The following is a 23,076-nucleotide window of genomic DNA, read 5'->3' on the forward strand; positions in this document are numbered from 1 at the left end:
TGTTTGAGTCATTTATGTTTGATTCCTTTCAATCTAGAAGCTCTTGATTTTCCACTGCCATGCTGTTGTAAGCCACAATGAAGAGCGCGTGATGGTACGCCTTTGTAAGTGGAGGGCACAGTGGTAGAGGAAGAGAATTTAAAATGCCTTTTTCCTCCTAATGTTTCAGGAATTCACTTGAACAATAACCTGAATAACTTGAAATACGACCCTGAGCACCACAAAACCTCTCTGGCGCAAGGGGTGGGGAAGTCAGGAAAACAGGAGACCTCTACTCGGTCAGCAGCAAGAGACAAGATCGTATTGCTGGTCTGCAACAGAGCATCTACCGGTCAGCAGGGGAAGAGGTAAACCCCAGGCTCCCTCTCTGCTTGTGGCCTCCATAGGGTTTGCTGTTGCATCTCTGCACGGGCGGCGATGGCGACAGACGTGTCTCGGGGGCTGCAGTGGGAAGTCTGAACTGGGGCTGGGAACCAGAGGGACGGGCAGTCTCGTTGGCCCACTCACCCGTGGTCAGGGGGGTAGCCATTGGATTCATTTGAAACTGCTAGTGGTTGAATCTGCAGTCAACGGGTGCAATTTCTGTGAACGCAAATGGGGGGCCGGCTTTGAGCCAGTTACCCCCAGCACGGTGTCGGGTGGGCAGGGGAGACAGACCCAGTGGGGAACCGGTGTGGGCGGGGACTGCAGTGGACCCTGCTTGTGCCGCTGTGGGAAGTTCCCAGAGTATGAAATCTCCTACTCTGAAATCTTTGGCTTGAAACTCCAGGCGTTAGCAGGGTTGATGCTCTTCAGTGCTGCGCAGTAGACGTGCCGGAAGAGGAAGGGGCGGCGGATGCAACTGGATTATCCCCTCCAAAAGGCTGCTAATTTACCAGCCTCTGGCAACATTGCTCCCTTCTGTAGGTTTGGTCAGCCCTTTGTGTTGCACCTGGAGAAAACAATTAAGTGGGATCTGCTCCAGAAGGAAATCCTGGAGAAAATGCAGTATATCCTGCGGCCCTCGGCCTGCATGCAGGTAAGACGGGCTGCTGCTGCTTCTGGAGCCGCCACCTTTTGTCTTGGTAGCTGGAAGCTGCTGCAGACGCCAAGGAATTGGAGGTGGCAAGAGGACGTTCCTGGAGTGAAATACATGGGGGGGGGGCACCATGTAGTCTGACAGCCTGTGTTCTGCCACCCTGCACACCAGCTGGGTGCTTGGCCTTGCTGGGCTGGGTGAAGTCTGCTGCCTTTCCCCAGAGCGGCATGCTGGAAGAGCTCTGCTTTCACTCCTTGCGCGCTGAAACCAGCGGCCAGGCATCTCTCTTGCATCCGTTGGAGCAGAGCCCTTCAGGCTACACAGAGCCATACGCTCTGCATGGGGGAGAGCAAACCCTGAGCGGGGGCCAGTGTGATGCCTGGGGGGGCGGCGTCTCTGGGCCCGGGTTCAGCCGGCTGCGGGCCCGGCTGCCATCAGTCTTCGGGGGCGCTGCGGTCAGGGGAGGTCACCAGCCAGAGAAGGTTCCTTGGTGTTCGGCCTGGGCTGTGAACATCTTCCCGCCTGTCCGTGCCAAGGGAAGTTTTGCCTCAGTGAGATTCTTGCTCATTTTCCGCCCACCCCTACTCCGTCAGCCTCAGACCGCGCAGTTGGGATGGCAGACAGGCCAGCTCTGCCGTTAGCAGTCTGACTCGAACTCTGCCTGCCAGCGGGCGAGTCCAGCCATGCATCAGCCCGCAGGCAATAGGGAGAGCTGCGCCTTCCCCCAGACCCGTCCCGTTCCTTCCCGAACGCCGCAGGTGGGAGCGTCGGCCTCATGCTGCAGATCTCTCAGGAAAGGGTCCCACAGACACGCCAGGCGGCCTGGAGCAGGCGTGCTTGCTGGAGTAAGCCCGGGTTGAGGAGGGGCCAGGAGGTGCTGCCTGCTCCCTAGGGAAGAGTTCGTGGTGATTCTCCCAAACCTCCACTCCTTCGGGTGTCCCTGTGCTGGCTTCAGGTGCAGGAACATCTGCTCTTGGCACAGTCTCCACGAGGGCGGACGCTGATTGTTTTCCCTTGTCACACGCACGCTCGGGGCAGGCCCTGTCGGCCCGTGTGGGGGCAAGCGGCCCTTGGGAATGAATCTCCCCTCCGTCACTTCTCTTCCCGTAGGTTTGTCCATTCAGCTTGCGGGTGGTGAGTGCTGTGGGCATAACGTACCTGTTACCTCAGGAGGAGAGGCCCCTGTGCCACCCCACGGTGGAGCGGTAAGCATGGCCGGGGCCGGCGTTCCCCGTTCACTGCTCGCGTGGCCAGCTCACAGCATCGCTGTGGGGCACGTTCAAACCTGGAGGCCCTAGCGTGTGATCTGTTGTAAGAACGTTCCCTGTGAGTGGAAATGGGGGGAAGGAGATGACGTTCTGACAGGGGTGCCAGCGAGTGGGAAAAGGCTAAGAGTAAAATGGCTGCAAGCCACGAGCAAGGGCCGTGCCCGCAAGACCATCTCTAGCCTGGAGCGTTCAGCTTGCAGGCAGTTACCGGCACGAGACGCAAGTTGAAGGCAAATCGGGAAGGTGCTTTGGACTCTACCACGTCCCTGCCCCAGAGTGGCACATGGGCTAGTGATCCTGCCTTCCCCTAGCACAGAAGTTTTGGTTCATGCCACGTTTCTTTGGTCACATGTTGCTGGCTTCAGACCTGGCTGTTGGAGGAGTTGTCCTTGCAGTCTGGCACATGGACTGGCAAGTAGCTGATTCCTGGTATTGTTTTTCACTCCCTTCTGATAGCGCAAAGGAAAATTCCACAGAGTATCTGGCAACTCTAATGGATGCAGCTGCATGGAGAAGCTGTTGCTGCTGGAGTGTGTCGATGTAGCCGGTGTGTCAGTGTAGCCGGTGTGGGGCAATAGTAGCTAAACCGAAAGGCTTGCGTCTCCGGTCCTACTTCCCGGGGCCCGGCTAGCTTAGCTCGGGTGGGATGGGGCAGGGCCGTCGATACAGTTCGGGTTCTCGAGTCACTGCTGTTCTAACCCTCAGTGTCTGCCTGTCTCCAGGGCACTGAAATCCTGCGGGCACGGCGGCACTGCTCACGTGAAGCTCGTGGTAGAATGGGACAGAGAGACTAAAGACTAGTGAGTATGGCGGGCAGTGCGGCCAGCTGTTCCAGCTTGAGCTGCTCAGGCGCAGGCTGTGGCTGTAAAGATTGCAGCATGGAGCTACTGACGCCTGGACTCTGACAGTGGCCACTTGCTCCATGTGCCCAGCTCCCCTTCGTGCCAGCGGCCGGAAGGGAAATCCACGGGGAGGCTTTCCGCTGTCCGATCCAGCCCTAGTGGAACTGGCTTTCCCCTCTTGCCTCCACTGCATTCTCTGCCCCTTACCAGGGCAGTGCGGGCTCCCTGTGCGGAGACCAAGCGAGCAGTCGCTCCAGCCTTGCAGTGGCCCGTGTGCCATGGTGGGCGGGAGGGTGGGGGGTCTGGGGCAGCCTGTAAGTGCCTTGTTCCTGCCGCAGTTTGTTTGTGACTGTGGAGGATGAGTACGTCCCAGACTCCGAAAGTGTCCGGCAGCAGCGGGAGCTTCACCATCAGCCTCAGTCCTGCTCTTTGTCGCAGTGTTTCCAGCTTTACACCAAAGAGGAACAGGTAGGAGTCCAGGCGGGGCCCCTGTTGCTGGGGGGATGTATGCCATCTTCTCGGCTGCTGTACGCGCAGCCTGTGCAGCCTAGACTGAGCAGCGGGCTAGCGGAGCGTCAGAGCCCCGCGTGCAAATCCTGCTCCTCCTCGGCAGAGCCCCCTTTCCCCGGGTAATGCTTCCAGCCAAAGTCGTTGTGCTGGCCTGGAGCCGCGGGGATCTGCTGGCGTGTTCCCAAGTCTGAGGCAGCCCAGAAGGTGCGGGGGGAGCACAGCATGCTCTGGGCTCCTCTCCGTCTAGCACTGCGCGCTGCTGGGAAGGCGGGGGGGGGTCCCCTCTTGTGGAAGCATCTTTAGGCTGGGGGCTTAGAGACCGCTCGCTTGGTGTCCGGTGCTGTGAGCAGCCGTCTCTCGGCGTCGGAAGGGGATGTTCTGTGGGGGTGAGCGTGCGGCTGGGAGGGAGGCGAATGTGCCCCCGGGAGCTACGTGCCTCCCCGCGCAATGGGCTGGCCCGGGCCCTACCTTTTGTGGCAGGAGGCTGTCAGTCCGTCGACAGCCGAGTCGTCCCAAGCGAAGTTCAAGCTATTCTGTGTGGCTCAGGCACTCGAGTGCCACCCTCGGGGCAGGCTGTTGGGAGCCAGGCACCAGCCCCAAACTGGCTCAGATTCCTGTCCTTAGATTTCACCACCCAACGGCCTGGTGTAAAGCCCTTGGGCACTATTGCAGCCTCACCTGGGCGCGGGCAGTCCCCGGGGCGCCAGGCTGCCTGGCCAGCTCGCGTCTGTGCTGAGCGTGCCTGTCGCCAAGAGCGACCGCGGGATTCCAGGCACTTCCCTTGCCACACACACGCCTGTGCCCATCCAGCGTAACCGGCGAGGGACGGGTTCCTCTCCTGGGCAAGTGTCCTGCTGCCAGGCCTGGCCGCTTGGCCCCTCGATTCTGGGTGCTCTGCCCCGCTGCACTGGCGGGAGGGCTCCTGCCCCTGCCCCCTTTGTGCATTGGGCACTGAGTGTGGAGAGAGCTGGGGGCCAGCCGGGGACGCTGCCTGAGCAATGGCTGGGATGTTTGCCGGCTAACGGCTGCTCATGCTCCTTGCTCTTAGCTTGCTCCGGACGATGCCTGGCGCTGCCCCCACTGCAAGCAGCTGCAGCAGGGGAGCATCACACTGAGCCTCTGGACCCTCCCCGATGTCCTCATCATACACCTCAAGAGGTTCAGACAGGTAAGGCAGGCGCACACGGGGCGGGGGGCTGGGAACGGCTGGGCTGCCGGGGCGAGGCCTTGGGCCGCATTGCAGCGACGCTGCCCAAGTGGCCTTTTGGGCTCACCGAGACCGACTGGAGGGGCTAGTGTGGCCACCTGCCCGTGTGCTCTGGGAGTGCTGCCCCAGCCGCCGTGCTGAGCGTTCTGCCTGCCGCTGCGCTCGCTCTGCAGCCGCCCTCGGGTTTCCTCGCCGGTGGCGCAGGAGTCTCTGGAGGAAGGAGCGGCTTACGGCACGGCTGTGCTTCTGCATCGTGCATTCCCCCTCTTCCCGAGCTCGGCGCGCGCCCCCGCCCCGCTGGGTAATGCGCCCTTCCCGAGCTCGGCACCCCTCCTCCTTGCCCCCCAGGCCCGCTCTGCCGGGTAACGTGCCCTTCCCGAGCTCGGCACCCCTCCCCCTTGCCCCCCAGGCCCGCTCTGCCGGGTAACGTGCCCTTCCCGAGCTCGGCACCCCTCCTCCTTGCCCCCCAGGCCCCGCTCTGCCGGGTAACGTGCCCTTCCCGAGCTCGGCACCCCTCCTCCTTGCCCCCCAGGCCCCGCTCTGCCGGGTAACGTGCCCTTCCCGAGCTCGGCACCCCTCCTCCTTGCCCCCCAGGCCCCGCTCTGCCGGGTAACGTGCCCTTCCCGAGCTCGGCACCCCTCCTCCTTGCCCCCCAGGCCCGCTCTGCCGGGTAACGTGCCCTTCCCGAGCTCGGCACCCCTCCTCCTTGCCCCCCAGGCCCGCTCTGCTGGGTAACGTGCCCTTCCCGAGCTCGTGTTGTACCAATAAAAGCAAGCAAGATCTTATGAGGGGGATAAGGCAAAAAGCCACATTTATTGTAAAAATAATAAAGAATAAAGAAAAGATAGAAGCAAAACAACATTGTTTAACTACTTATTCCTATCACTACTTAACCCTTATACACTTATATATATAAAACCATTCATTCATACATCCATTCATTCAAGTTCTGTGTATAGTTACCAGCCTGGAAGTTGCTTGTGACAGAATACTGGCCAGGTACTCTGTACACAAGTGATGGGAGTGGGGAGCGAAGTCCTGATCAGATGCGCATCTCAAGCTCCTAGTGGGCTGGCAGCAGAACCTTGGACTCTGACTCCATAGTCTTTTAGTCCAGTTCTTATAGGAATTTCTTCCTAGGCCAGTCTATGGAAATTGCTGCATCATGCTGATGTCCAGGGTGGCTGCCAGGTGCTCGTCAGTGATCTCATCGGGTGGATCTCCAGTACTTGGTTTTCTCCACTTGACACCTTTTGGTTGCACTGGCACCTGACGCCTTCTTCAGCCCTTTGTTGCTGCATTCTCAGGCTGGCACCTCTGAGCCATTCATTCACCATCCAAGAGCGCGCGCGCGCACACACACACACACACACACACACACACACACACACACACACACTCCCTAATTAATGTTTCCCAGACAGTATTTGTATAATAATAAAAGTTGTAGTTACAAAAGTTTCTGGGTGGTATTGCTTAAAACATTCTCGGAGTGCTGAGTAAAGTTACAATGTTTTAAAGAGAACAGGCGTCAATTATGTAACAATGCCCTTAGTCAATTACAGGGCTTGGCCCCCATAGCAGAGTTGGTGGCTTGACAATGCATTGTTACAATGTATCTCTGCAATGTCAATTTCAAGCAGCCCCCTTGCACAAGCTTGAGCATGCCCTGGGCCACAGAGGGGGGGCTGTTTCTGGCTACATAGGATTATTTTCTTAACAGTTCTAAGTTACATGACCTAATACATTATATTCTAAAGGGGCAATAATAATAATAAATCTAAACATTTAACAATCTTAACAAATAATAATAAGAATTAATAATAAATCTAAACACTTTAAGTTGTGGGGAACAAATTATGGGGAGTCACTTCCATTTGGGGGAATCCTTTTCAATACATTAATATGTATCCCTAACTCGGCGCCCCTCCCCGTCCAGTAACACACGCTTCCTTTCAAACAGGAAGGAGACCGAAGAATGAAACTTCAGAACATGGTCAAGTTCCCTCTGACTGGCTTGGACATGACCCCTCACGTGGTCAAGCGCAGTCAGAGTAGCTGGAGTCTGCCATCTCACTGGTCCCCATGGCGGCGACCCTACGGCCTTGGAAGGGATCCCGAGGATTATATCTACGACCTCTACGCTGTGTGTAATCACCATGGCACGATGCAGGCCGGGCACTATACAGGCAAGTGCTCTCGCTTGAGACCCACGTGCTTTCCAAAAGGCGGGCAACTATCGGGGCCTCCGCAGTGTGCTGCCTTCCCAGCCCTGCAGGAATCCAGCCGTAGCCCCTCTGAGCTGCTACAAAGGGGCCACTTGGTGTCAGTTTTATAGGTATGTTCTTGGGACTTGCTTGCGGGGGATTGAAACTAGGCCCTCTAGTCCCAAACTTTTCAGGTGCCTTCCCCAACAGCCATGAGCAGACCCTGCTAGTCCAGATCACAATTCCAGAAACAGCCAGAGCTGACTCCAGCTCCAGGTACTTGGAGAACATGCTGATGAGGTCTGGGGAGGTGTTTAGAGTCCTGTATGCTGCTGCCGACTCCCGAGAGGCAAACGCTTGTGCAAGTCCCTGCCCGTCTGGAGTCACGCCTCCGGGAGTGCTGGGTTGTGAGCTGCAATCCAACCTCCAAGAACGAGGGTCCCAGTCTTCCTAACCATTCTCCTTGCAGATGAAGATGCTCTAAAGCTGCAGTCCTTACAGGCACTCAAGTCTTCCAAAGCCTGCCACAAGGGTCGGCGCTGACAGGAGCGGTGTTGCTGCCTCAGCAGCGTGTGTGCATGTTCCGCTTGCGGGGCCTGCTGTAGCGCTAGGGAACAGCTGGAGAGAGGCAGAGGACTTGACGCCTTCCAGTGTCTTGGCTTCTGCACTCCCAGCCCAGTGATCTTCCGCACTGTTCTGCAGCGCGCGGTCTCTCACTGAGGCAGCCCTGCCAGGTTCAGTGATGAGACCGCTGAATGCCCCCAAATGGGTCCCTTCTCTGGGGCAGGAGGGGCAACGATGAGCCCCGGAGCATGTGCAGTCCACGTCTCGGTGTCCCCTGCGAGCTTCCCGCTGGCCACTGGGAGGGTGGCAGCCTACAGAGTAAATCTGGGACCTCCCCACCCCACTTGGCCTGGGTGAGCCGGGGGTAGCAGAAGTTGCTTGCAGCTGGTCCTGCGGCTGGGTTGGCAGGATGGAGGTGAGTGGTGCCTGGGGCCAAGGCCTTTACCGGCCCCCTCTGTCTCCTAGCGTACTGCAAGAACTCGGTCGATGGCCTGTGGTACTGCTTCGACGACACCGACGTGCAGCAGTTGGCAGAGAACGAGGTCTGCAAGCAGACGGCCTACATCCTCTTCTACCAGCGGCGCACGGCCATCCCCTCGTGGTCGGCGAACAGCTCCGTGGCAGGTAAAGCCGTGCTGGCCCCCTCTTGTGGAAATGCAGGGAGGGCTTCCTCGTCAGCCCCTGGCAAGCAGGGCTGCTGTGAGCCGGCTCGGGAAGCTGGCGTAACTTGTGGCTGCCCAGTCGGATGGTTATTTCAGGTGTGTGGCCAGATCTCCCAGAGAGCTTGCAGCCAAAGGCCACGTCCATCCTAGAGCCGTCACCCGAGCCTGCTCCCGCTGAGGCAGCCTCTCTGCGCTGAAGACTGGGAGTTCCTTGCATCACTGCTCTTGGGCTAGCCGTGGTGGAATGCTGTAACTCTAGAGGGCTGTTCCGCACAGCCCTGGGAGAAAGCCACTGCTGGCCTGCTCCCGCTAGCACTGCCGCTGGCACAGCGGTGCTGGGCGAGACCTTCCCATTCCCGGTGCAGACGGAAACTTGCCTTGCCCAGGGAGGTGGCAGTTCCTCAGCTGAGTGTCCCTGCCAGAGGCATGTGGCTTCTGTGCTGCCTTGTGTTAGCTAGCACACCCTGCCCATGGGCGCACAGTCCTTCGGTCAGTCCCCTTTTGCTAGGACAGCCCACGTGCGTAGCTCCGCCTGCATGTCCCCAGCTCTGCTCTCCCTGCTGAGGTGCTGTAGGATGGCTGCCCAGAGGGTGCCGCTACAAACGCCTCCGTGGTGGTGCCAGTGCCTCAGGCAGCATATGACTAGGAGCCCTCGCTGAACTGGGGCTGCTGGTTAGCTCATTAGCGGGCTGGGCTGGGCTGGGTGTTGCTGGGAGTGCGACGTGGCTGCCGATCCGTGCCCCGGCCTCTCCCTGACCGGGCTGAAGGGGATGGGTGGGTGTGTGTGCTTCGAACCGGTTACAGGATCCCGCCTAAGAGCGATGGGAACGGGACCTCTAAAGAAATCCCAGGAGACTTAATGTCCCCAAAGGGAGGGGCTGATTCTCTCTCGCCCCCCTGCCCCACATAGAAGGAAGAAAACTCACCTTTGGGGAAGTTGTACTGTTGGTGGGGCAGTTAGGTGCTGGGGGGGGGCCTGGGAGTGAAGGTCTATAGCAAGGGGTCGGAGCGTTATTCTTCAGCTAAAATGTGATTTTAAAACACCCCAGTTTTTGCCAACCTGAAGCTAGTTTGTTCGTCCAGTTAGTGATGATCTAAATAGAACCTGGTCTCCCTAGTAGAGTCGGACCCCTCCAAGCCAAGCAGGGCGTCGGTCAGTGGGACGGAGCAGCTCTCCTCCTGCGGCCAGTCGCTGGGGTGTTGAGGCAGGCTCGGCCTGTGTCCGAGGCAGTCGGGGCTGAGTCCGGCCCCAGGTTGCGTGTTGCGGGAGGAAGCATTTTGCTCGGCACGTGGGAATGCGGCTCTGTTGCGCGGTCAGCCTGACCCTGGCCGTCACAGGCTGAGCTCTGCTTCCCGGCGTGCGCCTTGGATCCCAGTGGTAGGGATGTCGCATGCTTGTGGAGGGCCGGTGGGCTGGGGGCTCTGTAGTTGGCCACATGCTGCTTCTCTGATCTGTGCCCTGCCCCCTGCAGGCTCTACAAGCTCTTCACTGTGCGAGCACTGGGTGAGCCGGCTTCCCGGCAGCAAGCAGCCCAGCATTGCCTCGGCCGCCTCCTCGCGCCGCACATCTCTGGCCTCGCTTTCCGAGTCGGTGGAGCTGACGGGGGAGAGGAGTGAAGATGATGGTATGTGGGCACGTCCGGCGTGGTGGGTGGGGAGGGACGATGAATTCCCAGCCAGCCTGTGGCTCCTGTCTCTTCCATGCCGGATCTCGGCTGGGATAGCAGTATAGGCCATGGAGTGGGCGGCCTACGCTGGGCAGGGCATGCTGAGGAACCAGTCTCAGAGGAGTTATCGATGGTTCACAGACATGCTGGGGGGGATCCGCAGAGATCACTTTGGGGCCGGTTCTGTTCAATATCAGGGATTTAGATATTGGCATAGAGAGTGCGATCATTAAGTTTGCAGACGATCCCAAGCTGGTTGCAAGTGCCTTGGAGGACAGGGTCATAATTCAAAATGATCTGGTCATCCTGGAGAAATGGTTTGGGGTAAAAAGGATGAAGTTTAATGAGGACAAATGCAAAGTGCTCCACTTAGGGAGGAACAATCAGTTTCACACATACAGAATGGGAAGCGACTGTCTAGGAAGGAGTCCTGCAGAAAGGGATCTAGAGGTCATAGAGGACCACAAGCTAAATATGAGTCAACAGTGTGACACTTGCGCAAAAAAAAAAAGCAAACCTGATTCTGGGCTGCATGAGCAAGACACGAGGAGTCATTCTTCCGCTCTGCTCTGCGCTGGTTAGGCCTCAGTTGGAATATTGTCCCGTTCAGGAAAGATGTGGAGGAACTGGAGGTCCAAAGAAGGCCTGTGAGGGGAAAAGTTAAAGAATTGGGCTGGTTTAGTTTATAAAAGAGAAGTCTGAGAGGGGACACAGCAGCTGTCAAGTACCTAAAAGGCTATCTCAGGAAGGAGGAGGGAAAATTGTTTCCCTTGGCCTCTGAGGGCAGGACAAGAAGCAAGGGGCTTAAACTGCAGCAAGGGAGGTTGAGGTTGGACATTAGGAAAAAGTTCCTACCTGTCAGGGGGGTGAAACACTGGAACACATTGCCTGGGGGGGCTGTGGAATCCCCGTCTCTGGAGAGATTTCAGAGCAGGTTGGACACACACCTGTCAAGGATGGTCTAGACCAGTGTTTCTCAACCTTCTTTATTTAAAAAAGAAAAAAAATACCTCCAGTACCTACAGTTTTCTCACAATTTTTTTTTCTACCATTGCAACACATTTGTTTAAACAACTTAATGGTAGCCGAGCAGGTGGTGAATTTTTTGGGTGTAAAAAGTACAAAAATAAGAACGCTGTAAAACTTAAAACAAAAATTCAGTTTTCTCCAAATTTCAGTTGTTGACGTACTCCCCGACTTCTCTCGCGAACCCCTAAGGGTCCTCGTCCCACTGGTTCAGAGACACTGGTCTAGACCGTGCTTGGTCCTGCTGAGAGGGCAGGGGACTGGACTCGATGACCCCTGGAGGTCCCTGCCAGTTCCGGTGGTCTCTGACTCTATGCCCAGCCCCTCTGGAAGACTGTTTTCTGTTTGTTTGAGAATTACATTGGTTCTTGTGTGCAGGAGCCATGTGAAGGCAGCACTCGTGTATGGTTAGTGCCCTGTTGCCTACTCAAAGTGCACAGAACGATCTTGTTTCCCCAGGCAAGAGAACACTTGCAGATTCACCTTTTAACACAACCAGATAGCTTCTGGCTGCACCCCACCTCCCCAGCGGCTGCTGGCTTAGCTTTGTCAGCTAGAAACCCCCCAAACCAAACAGTGTTGTTCCTTCTTTGCAGGGGGGTTCTCGACTCGACCTTTTGTAAGAAGTGTCCAGCGTCAGAGCTTGTCTTCTAGATCGTCTGTCACCAGCCCTCTGGCAGTAAACGAGAACGGTGTCCGGCCGTCCTGGTCCCTGTCTGCGAAGCTGCAGATGCGCTCCAACTCTCCTTCCCGCTTCTCTGGAGATTCCCCTGTCCGCACCTCTGCCTCAGCCCTGGAGAAGATCGGGGAGGCGGCTGATGACAAGGTGTCCACCTCCTGCTTCGGCAGCTTAAGGAATCTCTCCAGTAGCTACGTGGACCCAAGCGACAGCAGCAGCCGGCGAGAGCATAGGACGCTGGGCAGAGCCCCGCTGGCTGTCATGGAAGGGGTGTTCAGGGAGGAACCGGCCGCAAGGAAATCGAGTTCTGCGTTCGTGGACCCATATGGGAAAAGCTCGGTGCAGGTGGACAGGAGCCACCTTGCTCTGGACCCTTTCGATAACAACAATCCGATTGCTTTTGTGGATCAGAGCGACTCTGTGGAGAGCTCGCCGGTCAAAGAGGCGAAAGCACCCTCGGGCCCGGGGCCGCCCTCGGAGAAGGCAGGTGGCGCCCCCAAGAAGTCTCCCAGTTCCAGAGGCATTTCTGAGCCGGAGAGGAGTCTGAGGAAAGGAAGGACAGTCTCGGCTAGCCAAGAATCCCCACTTGCTCCCCCCTCGCCAGCCTCAGCCCCTCCTCTCAAGACCTCTCAGAAAGTTTCCCGCTCCAGAAGCAAGGCGGATCCTGCCAGGGCCAGTGGGCGACACGCGTCTCCTGCGTCCGGCCCAGCTAGAAGGGAGCCTGGCGCCAAGCTCCAGGACGCTGCTCTGTCGTCGGCTCAGCAGAAACACAAGTCGGTTTCTTCCCCGTCCTCCGCAGCTGCCAGGAAAACCCCTTCCAGCTCCGTGGCCCGCGGGCCCTCTGCGGGGAAGAGCAGGACTTGCGAGCGAAGCCTCAGCCGGGAGGGCTCCAAGGTAAGCCTGGGTTCTGATAAGACCAGCCTCACTTCCAGCTCCAGAACTAGCTCCCCTCGCATCAGCCAGCCCCGGAGCGAGAGCAGAGCCCTGGACAGCAAGCACGTGCGCAGCTCTTCCATGGCCAGCCTGAGGTCCCCCAGCATCAGCATGCGCTCCGGCTTGAAGAGGGACAGCAAGTCCGAGGAGAAAGGGCTGTCCTTCTTCAAAGCCGCCCTGAGGCAGAAGGAGAGCCGGCGCTCGGCCGACCTGGGGAAGACCACCATGCTGTCGAAAAAGGCTGCAGGCAGCACCAAGTCAGGCAGTAAAACCGGGGCGGAAGACAAGTCCGAGAAGAGCAGCCTCCCCCCCACTCATGCGAACAGCGCTGCGGCTGCGAAAGAGAAGCTTGTCCTGAAAGACGCCACGCCCACCAAGCATTCTCTGCTCTCCCACCGCAAAGCCAAGTCTTCCCAGCTAGACCCTGGAGCACAGGCTCCTTCCAGCGCCACGCAGTCAGCTGACAAGTCGCTGAAAAAGTTACCATCCAGCATGCACGTGTCTGCACGGCCTTCTCCGAAACCTCAGTGAGATGCTGCAATCCGGGCGTCCGTCTGTCTTCTGCTGAGAGCTAATTTATTCTGAGTTCTTGTTGTTTCTGTTCATGTGCCTAATGTGTGTGTGAGAAGAACTTAACTGCAAACTGGTAAAGCGCCTTTTGATTCTGCCATGAAACCAAATAGCCCCAGCTGGCCAGCATTGGGACCATGCGCACCCAGCTGGAGTCACGCAACGCGAACGCAGCTGCCCCATAGCACTTGTACAGAAGCCTCTTTGTAGAAATGGCAACTTTCTTCAGACCCCAGGCTTGAAACCTGGGACCCTGTTCGACTGCAACTAGTGTGCTCTGTGGAGTGTTCCCTTGGGTTAGTCCAAGCAGGCTCCCTCTGTGCATGCCAATGGGCGTCCTGGGACTTGCCTGCGGAAGATGTGAAGACCTGTGAAAAGGAGAGGCTGCCGCTTCTTTGTGCTTTCCCCAACCCTCCCCCATTTTTCCAAGCTTTTTAAAGGGCAATATCTCAACACTAATGTTTTTTCTCAGGTATATACTCAGCCAGTATAGGAGGGTTAGCATTAGTGACCGGACAGATCCAAAAGGTACCCCCGTCTGTGTGTGCAGAGCAGTGGTTGTCTTTTCATTCCAAAAGGCTTAATTTTTGTATGAAGTAAACTTTCATTTTGTTGCCATATCTGGAGACTCCACTTTCTTCTCCAGCTCCCTTTGAGGTGTTACACTAATCACAGAGAAAATGACCAGTTGGTCACGGGTCACTAGCAGTGACACTTCCAAGGTGGCAAGGTTACTACAACGCCTCCAAAGATAGCTGGACTTAGCAATGAAGCTGGTAAAATCTCTATTGTTGGAGCCAGGAGAAGCATTTTCTAATACAAATGCTCAGATGTCTAATTGGGGTGGGGGGGGGGAGGAGTAGATTCTGCAGAAGAGGTGAATATGCCAAAATGGTCCCTTTCTGCATTTTCCAAGTGTTTCAATACACTTCTGCATGGCCAGGCCAACATGCTGTGGGGCTCTAGTTTGACTAACGGTGTATTCAAACATTCTCCTGCATTATACATTTCTAATGCTTGCAACAATGTCTTACCAGGACAGTTCTGGGTTCTTATCAGATGAGCGATTGTCAGGGTTAAAACACTACATTGGCAGCAGCTTTGCACAGTCTCTCTGAGAGGTGGCTTTTTGTCCCTCGTGTCCTGTGATACACACATGGCGTTATCTGGCTTTCATTCATGGGTGGTTGATGAATTGCATTCTCATGTTAAGAAAAGAAGTGTCCTCCATGTATGGAATTGCTGTGTTGTGATCAGCGGCGTATGATAGCTGAGTTGTCCTGCGGGCGCGGAGCATCTCCAGTTTACATGATGTACATGCATTCTTTGCCTGTCACGCAAACACTTCTGGCTCCGTGAGCTTCGTTTGTGGACAGGGCTATTTGTGAACCTTTGCTGCTCAGTATTACAGTAACCCATGACCCTGGAACAAATAGCTATTGCTAAAGACTTGCTTCCATTTCCTCTCTGAACCAGTGGGGGAAAGCTGCTCCGTGATCACTTACACTTAGTTCTCTGCAGTAAGGGGAGAAATTTGCTTTCGGGGTGGCTTCATCTTCTAATCCCCAAGGCTTGCAGATATGACCTCCTGCATAGCGCACAGCTCTATGCAACCTGCGATATCCAGCCCGCGGACCGGGGAACCTATCCAGACCAAGTCCCCTGCCAGACACGCAGCCGTGATTCCCGCAAGCAGTGCCAGTAGCCGGTCACGCTTTCCTGTACTCGGCTTGACTTCCCTTGTTGTGGATCGGTTTAAAACCCGAACGTGGCCGTTTCTCCATTCATTCCTGTTCTGATAGCACGCTCAATGTGGGCAAGGAGCATAGAACATTGATCTTGATTTGTGAAACTGGATTTTGTGTCTTGCACTCAGCTGAAGAGGGAGGAGTCCTGAACATCTTCCTCTTGTCGTAAATGTCTCCTTAAAACTCTGATATGGGTGCATTAGGGTGAGGCTTCGTCATCTCGAGAGCACAAACCATGTCTAGCTCCTCTGTTGCAACAGCCATTCAAGCAGGAAGACTGCTCTGGTAGCTAGTGCTACCACGATCTGACAGCTCCCTATAGACTGGGCCTAATTTGACACTTTGCATAATGCCATCTCATTAGAAAGTTACTTATGGAATAGCTTCTCCCCTTTGTGTGCTCACTCACTGAACAATGCCTGTATTGCATACAGCTGACAGTTTGTTTAGGGATTCCAAGTGATAGCTTCAATTCTTATGTTCACTGCCTTACTGAAGCAACTTTGCAGCCATGTCTTTGGGGTTGGATTGGCATTGGTCTGATGCACTGTGTGCTGGTACCATGCGATCAGTTTTAGATATGGGCTGTGGCACCGCAGTGGGAACAATACGTTTATTGTTGCCAAATAGTCTAACAAATCAAAAACAGACAAGCCGCCCTGTTTGGTGGGTAATTCAGATTTTTCCTGGTATGTGCTGATAACTCCTAGCTCCGAAATCCTCCTCCTGCAAATGGTTCGGCGTGCGTTGGTTCCTGTGCCGTTGAAAATGGGAACAATGATATGCGGGGCCCTTACTTTAGCTAGGGTGGATTGACCGGACTCTTAGTATCACCCTCTTCCCATGCGTTTTCCGGGGACGTGTAAGAGAATCTCTGCTGAAAGCGAGTGATGGGCTGTTCCGGGGCAGACTGCCTGCCCTTCAGATGCACGCTAGCCGGGGGGTTTGACGAGACATGCTGAGCCATGCAGCAGACCATGTCTGTCTGTAGGGCAGTGGATTTCTATTGGTGGTCTCTTCAGTAAAGCACGTAACTTTGTGCGCGTTGAACAAAATCAGATGGCCATGCTGCTTGCCCGGACTAAAAGTGGAGATCTGTCTCTGGGCAGATGGAAACACTAATGCAAAACTATCTGGAAAGTGTCATGGTGGTTTGCTGCTTTTCTCGGCATCTGCTGCCCTTGAATTGTGGATGTCAGATAGGATACGTGATGCCTGAATTGATGGTGGCTCCAGAAATACCCACCCTGAATACAAACTTAGCTAAGAACCTGCCCTGTAAGCCCTCACAAATAACCCCATCTGCATGACTTTGGAGGCTTCCCAGTGCGATGATTTGGGAGGGGACATATGAATCTCTCTCCCATCAGTCCTCTTTCTGTCCTGGCTACAATGTGAGAGGAAGGAGAAGCTGTACTTGGGTGGTGGTGTCCAACACAATGCGACCCTAAAGTAAGGGGTCCCCACAATAGGGTCCCTTTGGCTGTGAGTTTTGCAAGGCCTAAAAGCCAAATCTTTAAAGGTCCTGGGCTGCCCTGGAGCAGTTGTCAGTACCTGGTTTACAGTAACTTGCTTAGCTTTGGAGCCGAGTCGCTCACGCCTGACTTGGAGGAGCTGTATCTGGGGGGAGGTGGGGGAAGAGGGGAGATGTCTGTTTGCTGGTGCTATAGGCTCCATGGCTGCAGTGCTGGGTTAGACAAGCGGCCGTAATCCTGCTCCACTTCATTAGACCGGTGCAGCCGTTGGGCTCCTGTTGAGTTGCCAGCACAGCCCTTAGGGGGGCCGAGTCTGGGCTCCAGCTTGTTCCGCTCACAGGCCAGGTCCTGCAAAGCCAGAGAGCAATAACCTGGAAGAGAAAAATTCCTCAAGTCGGTGTGAGAATCCTTTGAGTAGGGTCCCAATGCTGGCCCTGGCTTTGGTGTCCAGCAGAGCCACCCAGTCCTCGGAGGAGGGAGAGCCAGTCGCTTGGCGGGCTTCCTGCGTGGTTATAAGCCTCTGTGGGTAGGTCGAGTGTGAATGAATTCCCTTGCTCCAAATCCCAGAGTCCTGCCTTCTGACTTCAGGAGAGCCGAGCCTTCATTCCGTAGCTAGATTCAGCTACAGCGTTTGCTCCCCCTTCTGGGCAGGGTGTTCGGATAGCGGTTAGCAGTATGTGAACTGTAAACACATTTTCAATTGTGTATTTATAGGGGCACCTGGTACTTTGTATTACTTGCGTTGGATAGACAAACTGGTGCTTACAATTCTTTGTAAGTGTGATGGGTATCTCACTTCGGATGGATGTACAAACCTTGAATCCTTTCAAACTTCTGCGATTGGTATGGCTAAGTCAAAACACACATGCTCTAGATGGAACACTAGCAGCCTAATTACAGGACGCTTAGCCCACTGCAAGTTCCCTAGTCTACATGCAGAGCTGGCTCCTCACAGCAGAAACTTGAGCATGACCAAACTTTTTTTCTAAGAAACGAAGACAATTTTGCATGGCAATTCTTGCTATAGCCTGACTGCATGCACTTATTAACTATGCAAGCAATTTACTAAACTATAGATTGCACTGTCAGTATCACAAGCTGCTAGGTAAATGCTGGAGCTCTGGTTTTGACTCAGTAGATTTATTTTCCAAAGTGGCTGCATGTCGGCACAGAAAGTATCAAGCGCCAGAGGGGAGCATGTATCTGGTTTCTTGCTTTATTTGCACATCTTCAATTCTCTTTCCTTTGCAGACTTTTGGCTTGCTGACAAGACTGCAGTGTAGAGTAAAAGTCCAAAAGGAATCTGAAGTGTTAAAAGGAGAACAAACTGGCTTTCTGTTGACTTTAGCCAGAATAACCTGACTCTTCTGTTCTGTACGTAGTCTGCCGCGTTCCCCACGGTTTTAGTGACCCGTTCTGTTTCTGTTGAGAGACACGGGGGCCCGTTGCAGCAGCGCTGACAGCCTGACGGAGCGGTGCTAGCTTTCCAGGGCTGTCGGAGGAGTACTTCCCAGCCAGTGATGCGCTGCCTACTGCAGGCTTTGGTGCCTGGGACCCTAGGCTCCTCCCTGAATGCTGAGCCTTTGTCCTAGGCCCGATTGTTCCGTGACTGTCTGCACACCATGCTGTGACCACCAGAGAGCCTGGCTTTCTCCAAGCGCAGACTCCTTGTGGGCAGAGCGTGCACAACCCAACAGGAGCAGCACAGAACTGGCCGAGGCCTTAGCTTGGGACAGTTGCTTGTGGAGGTTGGAACAGCTGGTCGAAGGGAGTGGGCCTCTTTTCAGAGATGGGTCTCAGACCCCTCTTGAGGGAGGGGCCTTTTATTACAGAAAACTGAGGAGCCGCCATGCAATGTTCATCACTCTTCTGGAAAACGGAATGTGAGCCCTACAGGAGTGTCTCCTGCAGAGCATCTTTCCCAGGCCACAGTCCCTGCTCCGATCTAGGCCACACGTCTCACCCCCTTGCTTTGTGGCATCTGTTCCAGGACCCTCGTTCTCAGTCGGGCGGTAGCGAGAAAGCATGTTTGTTTTGAAATGACATTCCAGATCATTTTACTGTAATCCTCTTTCTTTGCTGTCGTTTGCCTACTAATCCGAAATAATTTGGCAGTATCTCATGTTCTCTGCGGGGGCAACTGAAATTTAGTTTTAATCTGTGGTGAGATGAAACTGCTACATGGTTTTCTTAATAAAAGCACCACAAAGCATTAGTTACCATTGGAAGCTTTATTTTCCAGGATAAAGGTAAAATGAAGATTCTTACAGTATCTTTCAAAGCTTAGCGGGGTTTTTTAAAAAGCCAGTAACACCCAGTATATCTGCAAAGTTTAAATGGCACAGATTAAAACTAGGTGCAAACACATGTTCTATTCCACGCTTAAGGCCCTGCAGCACAAATCCTTTCCAAGAAGGCTTGGTAGGATGTAGCACTTGTGCAGTGCAAAATGGAAATGTTTTTAGGTGCTATTCTTCAGCCTTGGGTGGTGTTACACACAAGGGGATACAGGCTACACATGTCTAGAGCACGCACTTGTGCCCTTCAGAGTATACAGGTTTGCTCACCAACTGTGCCTCACCATTGGTTAAAATTGAATTTTAAGTCCTGCTACAAATGCAGTTTCTCTTCTGGTCTCCAAATTTCAGATTTTACACTGGAATATCTACAGTTCTAAAGCTGCATGTCATATCACTGTACACTGATACCACGGTGGCAGTGGGGATCACCCCCCCTTTGATACTCTTCCGTATTTTAATGTTTCTGAGCTGTACAGTAATCTGGGAAGCCGGCTATTGTTACTTGAGGGTGAACATTGTACCATACAGACTTTTAAATTATTTGAGGACAAGTGCATGAGACTGTGATGCCTTTTATTATTTATTTGTATGTTTTATTATTCGAGGTGTATGCACTTTTAATATGCAGAATTTATATTTTTATGTTAAAAGATCATTTTCTTTCAGAAAGAAGTTTTGAATACAAGGAATTGGAATTAAGTGGAAAAAGTGGGAAAATGTAATAAAATACAATAAATTTATTACCATGCATCTTGGCTGCACGCGCTTCCTTCAGGGGTTGGGGGTGGATACCCAAGGTTCTGATTCACCCCATAAATCTGCCCCTTCATCTCTGCACTCCTTTCTTTGCCCTTCCCCATTTCTCTCCATCTCCGCTACAGACGAACCTCTCCCTTTGGGCCTCATCCCCACTTGCGGCTTGGCTCCCTCCCTCCATGCACCCCCTCTGCTCAGAACCTTTCTCTGAGCCTGGTTTGACGCCACCTTCTCTCCTGCAAGCCTGTTCCAGGGACGCACATCAAGATGCCATTGTCCTATTGCAGCCACTCAGCCCCTTGGCTTTGCCTTGCATCCCCTGTCCCTCCCCTGTGCTATTGCCTGGACTCAGGGCCCCTCTCCCTCGCGTTCCACAGCGACATGGCGCAGAGGTCAGCGTCGTGTGTACGGGTGGTGGAAAAGCCGACAGTTCAGGGACTATGGGCTTTGTCCCTTATTCCTGAGAGCAAAATGACAGGGTAGCCAGGCCTAAAGGCGCTGCTTACATTTGGATACTTCTCATGAGATTTCCCAGCGTTCAAAACCAGCTTTCCTGTGTCGCAGGCGAGTAGCTTAGAATATCCTTCCTGGCCACTAGATGGCACCACCATCCCGTATTATCCTGGGGGAGGAGGCGAGTTTCAGAGCCTTGGTCCTGGAGGCGCCTCAGAGGCGCGAGACGCTTGGATGCCATAGGCGGGGGGGGGGGGGGGGGGGATGTTATATAACCAGTGAGGCAAGAATCTCGTGGCATTGGTCTGACCTGAAGGGAGCAAGTGTCCATGGTGCCAGTGTTTGCTCAAAGCCTTTCATCGGGTGCATGACACGTCTTCCTTCGCCCAGTGCCTCTCCCCACGGCCCCCTCGGGCCCCTTCCTACGAGGCTCTGAAAAGCGTCTGCGACTAAACCAGTGCTTCACGCAGCACCTCCCTGGCGCCCGCCCTGGGACAGCTGCACTCTGGGGGGCACGGCCAGTGGGTAAGTGCTGCTGAGAACTTCAGGCAAGCCAGGCCACTCCCGCCCCTATTGCTGCTTTGTGGGTCCTTCCGCAAAGAGTGCGCGTTCCGGGGCATCCGTCTTCAGCATCCGCTTGCCCTTGGAGCACGGGGGAGACGGGGTCAGCTGCTGCAGAGCGCAGTGGTGGTCTGGAACATCCTTGACCTGTGTACACCTGTCTCCTGACCGACAACAGGCGGGAGGTGCCCAGAAACAGACGTAACACTCGGCGCTGAGAAGCTGTCTGCTCCATTGCTCTAGAGCAGTGATTCCCAACGTTTTTCCCATGGAGGAACCCCTAAAATAATTTTTCATATCCCGAGGAACCCCCGTTACCTATGAGAACTTTTGCTTGGCCAGAAAAAGTTGACAGCGGGTAGCACAATTCAAGTACTGCTAAATTGTCAAGAAAATGAATTTGTAAAGAGCTGCTGTATTTATACGTCAGCTTACATTGTAAGAAATGTATTTATTTATTTATTTATTCCACGATTTCTCGCGGAACCCCTGACGATGGTCTGCCGAACCCCAAGGTCCACGGAACTTTGGTTGGGAAACACGGCTCTAGAGCACCTAGGAGTCCTCCAGCGAAGCAGGGAAGGCCAGGCCTGGTTCCCGTTGGCCAACGGTACAGAGGAGCAGGCCCCTTGCCCCTGCCCACGGATTCTTTTTCAGGCCTCGTCTCCGACACTGGCAATGTGCGATGCTCTGGCGCGTGCGCTGCCGATGCCGCCTGCGGTGTTGACCCAGTTGGCTCGGTGAGTGGTCGTCGGGGGAGGGGCTGGTAGTGGGAACTGCTCTCCAGGGTGGGGTCCTCCAGCCCTTTGGCTGTCTCCCCAGGCCAGTGTTGGGGGCTGCAGCCTCGCTGCCCAGCTCCCTCGCTTGACGGGAGGGCTTGGGCCTCCACTTAGCAAGGGCAGTGGGTGAAGTTCTGCCGCACCTGGAGGAGGTGCGGAGTCCTACAGCCACAGCTGCTGGCTGCCTTGGTAGCATCCGCACCAGCGAGAACCAGTCGGGCCTCGTCAGGCGCTCGCTCCCGTTTGCCTTTCGTTTTCGTACTGGTTTGGCAGAGCTCTCCCACAGCCCCGTACTGCAGCCGTTATTGCAATGCAACATGGCGCTGCGCTATTTACATTGGGATATTCTATTAGCCTTTTTTAATGGCTCCTTATTGAACTGAGGCTTAAACTGTGTAAGACTGATCGTAATCGAACATTTAATTGTGTGCTTGTCGAGCTCTGTCCTAATTAAATATTGTTTTTCATTTGGTAGGTTCTGCGGTGATGGCTTTGCCTCCGTCAGTGATGAGCACACGGGATCTCTCCTGGAATGTAGATGAGCTGCAGGTTTGTTCTGTGCTGTCGAAAGGGGACGTACGGTTGTTCTCCAGCTCCGTTGCGTGGCCTGTTCGACCCTGCTGGTGAAAGAGCTGGAGGAGGAGGGATTGAAAAGTCTCCAAGTTCTGAGGCTGATGGCAGCTCCAGCCAGCTGTTTGCTTGTGGCTAATTCTGATGCCAGTGAACACTCCAGGCTGTGCTCAGGCAAACTGGGAGCTGGCGCCTGTTGCTGAGGGGAAGTCCGTACAGCTCCCAGGAGCCGCTAGGGCTGCTGGGACAAAGCTGCTTCTCTGCTTTGGTGGGTTCTGCACTTTTGAGTGGGCTGCTGGCCTCAGCGGCTCCCAGTAGCCCTCAGGCTAGACACTTTCCCCAGAGGTACAAACTTGCTGTTCACTTGGCCACCACCTTCATCGGCCATCATGGGGCAGATCAAACCCGTCTCTGCTGCCCTCAGTTGTTTGGGGACAGGACTGACTCTCTTCAGTGAGTCCTTCCTCTATTGCGTGTCATGCTCTCTGGATCAACTCTCCCATTGTCAGTAGAAAGGTGGGGATAGGGGGGACCTGGCTGCACCCTCTACTCGGGGCCTCTTCCCCATGGCGCCTCCCCAGCACCTCCTTCACTGCTGGTCTTCCTCCTGGTACTGCCCGCACTTGCTTCTCCCAGGCCTTCCAGAGCACCCCCTTGTCTCAGCTCCCTGTGTGTAGTGAGCTAACCGAAGGGGAGTTGTCTTAACTAGTACTAGCTGATTCTTTATTGGCTCCCGGTGTGACGTAGTGAGGGTACCTGGCTGGTTTCTATGCTGCTAGCTCTGGGGTAACCCCCACTGGCTGCCGTGGGTACCACGACCCAGCAAAACAGGATGAGTCACTATGCAAAGGGACCTCTCAACCGGTATGGCCAGACACCCCCCATGGAGAGGAACAAAGGAAGGTGGATGCTGCCCTGGCTGGGGGGCAGGGCTGGAGGAGGGTGGGTTAGTTGCTGTCTGGGGGCATGGAGGAGACAGCCTAGGGAAAGGGACTGGAGTTTAGGGGCCCAGTCTCCCCCATCTCAAGGGGGCCTGAGGCATCCTAGCCCAGCTCTGTGACCAGATTCCATCTGTGCTGTATCCTGGAGAGGCAATAAACTTCCTCTATTCCACCGGCTGGTGCAGTCTGTTTGTGCCATTTCGGGGTGCAGGAGACGGGGGACCCCCAACGCGCCGTCACACTCGGTATCTTGATCAGCCTGTCGTCTTTCTTTCTAGAAAGCTCCTGGTTGAGTTGAGATGTCTCACTTGGCCTGTTTGCCTGAATTGATTCTGGCAAG

The 23,076-nt window shown here is 54.9% G+C and overlaps 1 protein-coding gene across 2 annotated transcripts in view; it reads left to right on the forward strand.

The window, feature by feature from the left end:
- The window catches only part of USP31 (ubiquitin specific peptidase 31), a 60,443-nt gene extending 41,019 nt beyond the window's left edge, over positions 1 to 19,424 (forward strand). Inside the window, exons 7-17 of one of the 2 annotated variants that reach the window (XM_075899942.1) lie at positions 170 to 347; positions 907 to 1,018; positions 2,129 to 2,223; positions 3,009 to 3,086; positions 3,467 to 3,596; positions 4,687 to 4,806; positions 5,986 to 6,036; positions 6,809 to 7,034; positions 8,082 to 8,240; positions 9,751 to 9,903; positions 11,568 to 19,424. In XM_075899942.1, coding sequence (XP_075756057.1) covers positions 170 to 347; positions 907 to 1,018; positions 2,129 to 2,223; positions 3,009 to 3,086; positions 3,467 to 3,596; positions 4,687 to 4,806; positions 5,986 to 6,036; positions 6,809 to 7,034; positions 8,082 to 8,240; positions 9,751 to 9,903; positions 11,568 to 13,114 — 2,849 coding nt within the window. In that variant the 3' untranslated portion in view covers positions 13,115 to 19,424. The remainder of the gene's footprint in view (positions 1 to 169; positions 348 to 906; positions 1,019 to 2,128; positions 2,224 to 3,008; positions 3,087 to 3,466; positions 3,597 to 4,686; positions 4,807 to 5,985; positions 6,037 to 6,808; positions 7,035 to 8,081; positions 8,241 to 9,750; positions 9,904 to 11,567) is intronic. The other variant, XM_075899943.1, reaches the window with a different exon arrangement.
- The last annotated feature ends 3,652 nt before the right edge of the window (positions 19,425 to 23,076 follow it).

This window comes from Pelodiscus sinensis, chromosome 16 (genome assembly GCF_049634645.1).
Source record: "Pelodiscus sinensis isolate JC-2024 chromosome 16, ASM4963464v1, whole genome shotgun sequence".
Taxonomy (NCBI): Eukaryota; Metazoa; Chordata; order Testudines; family Trionychidae; genus Pelodiscus; species Pelodiscus sinensis.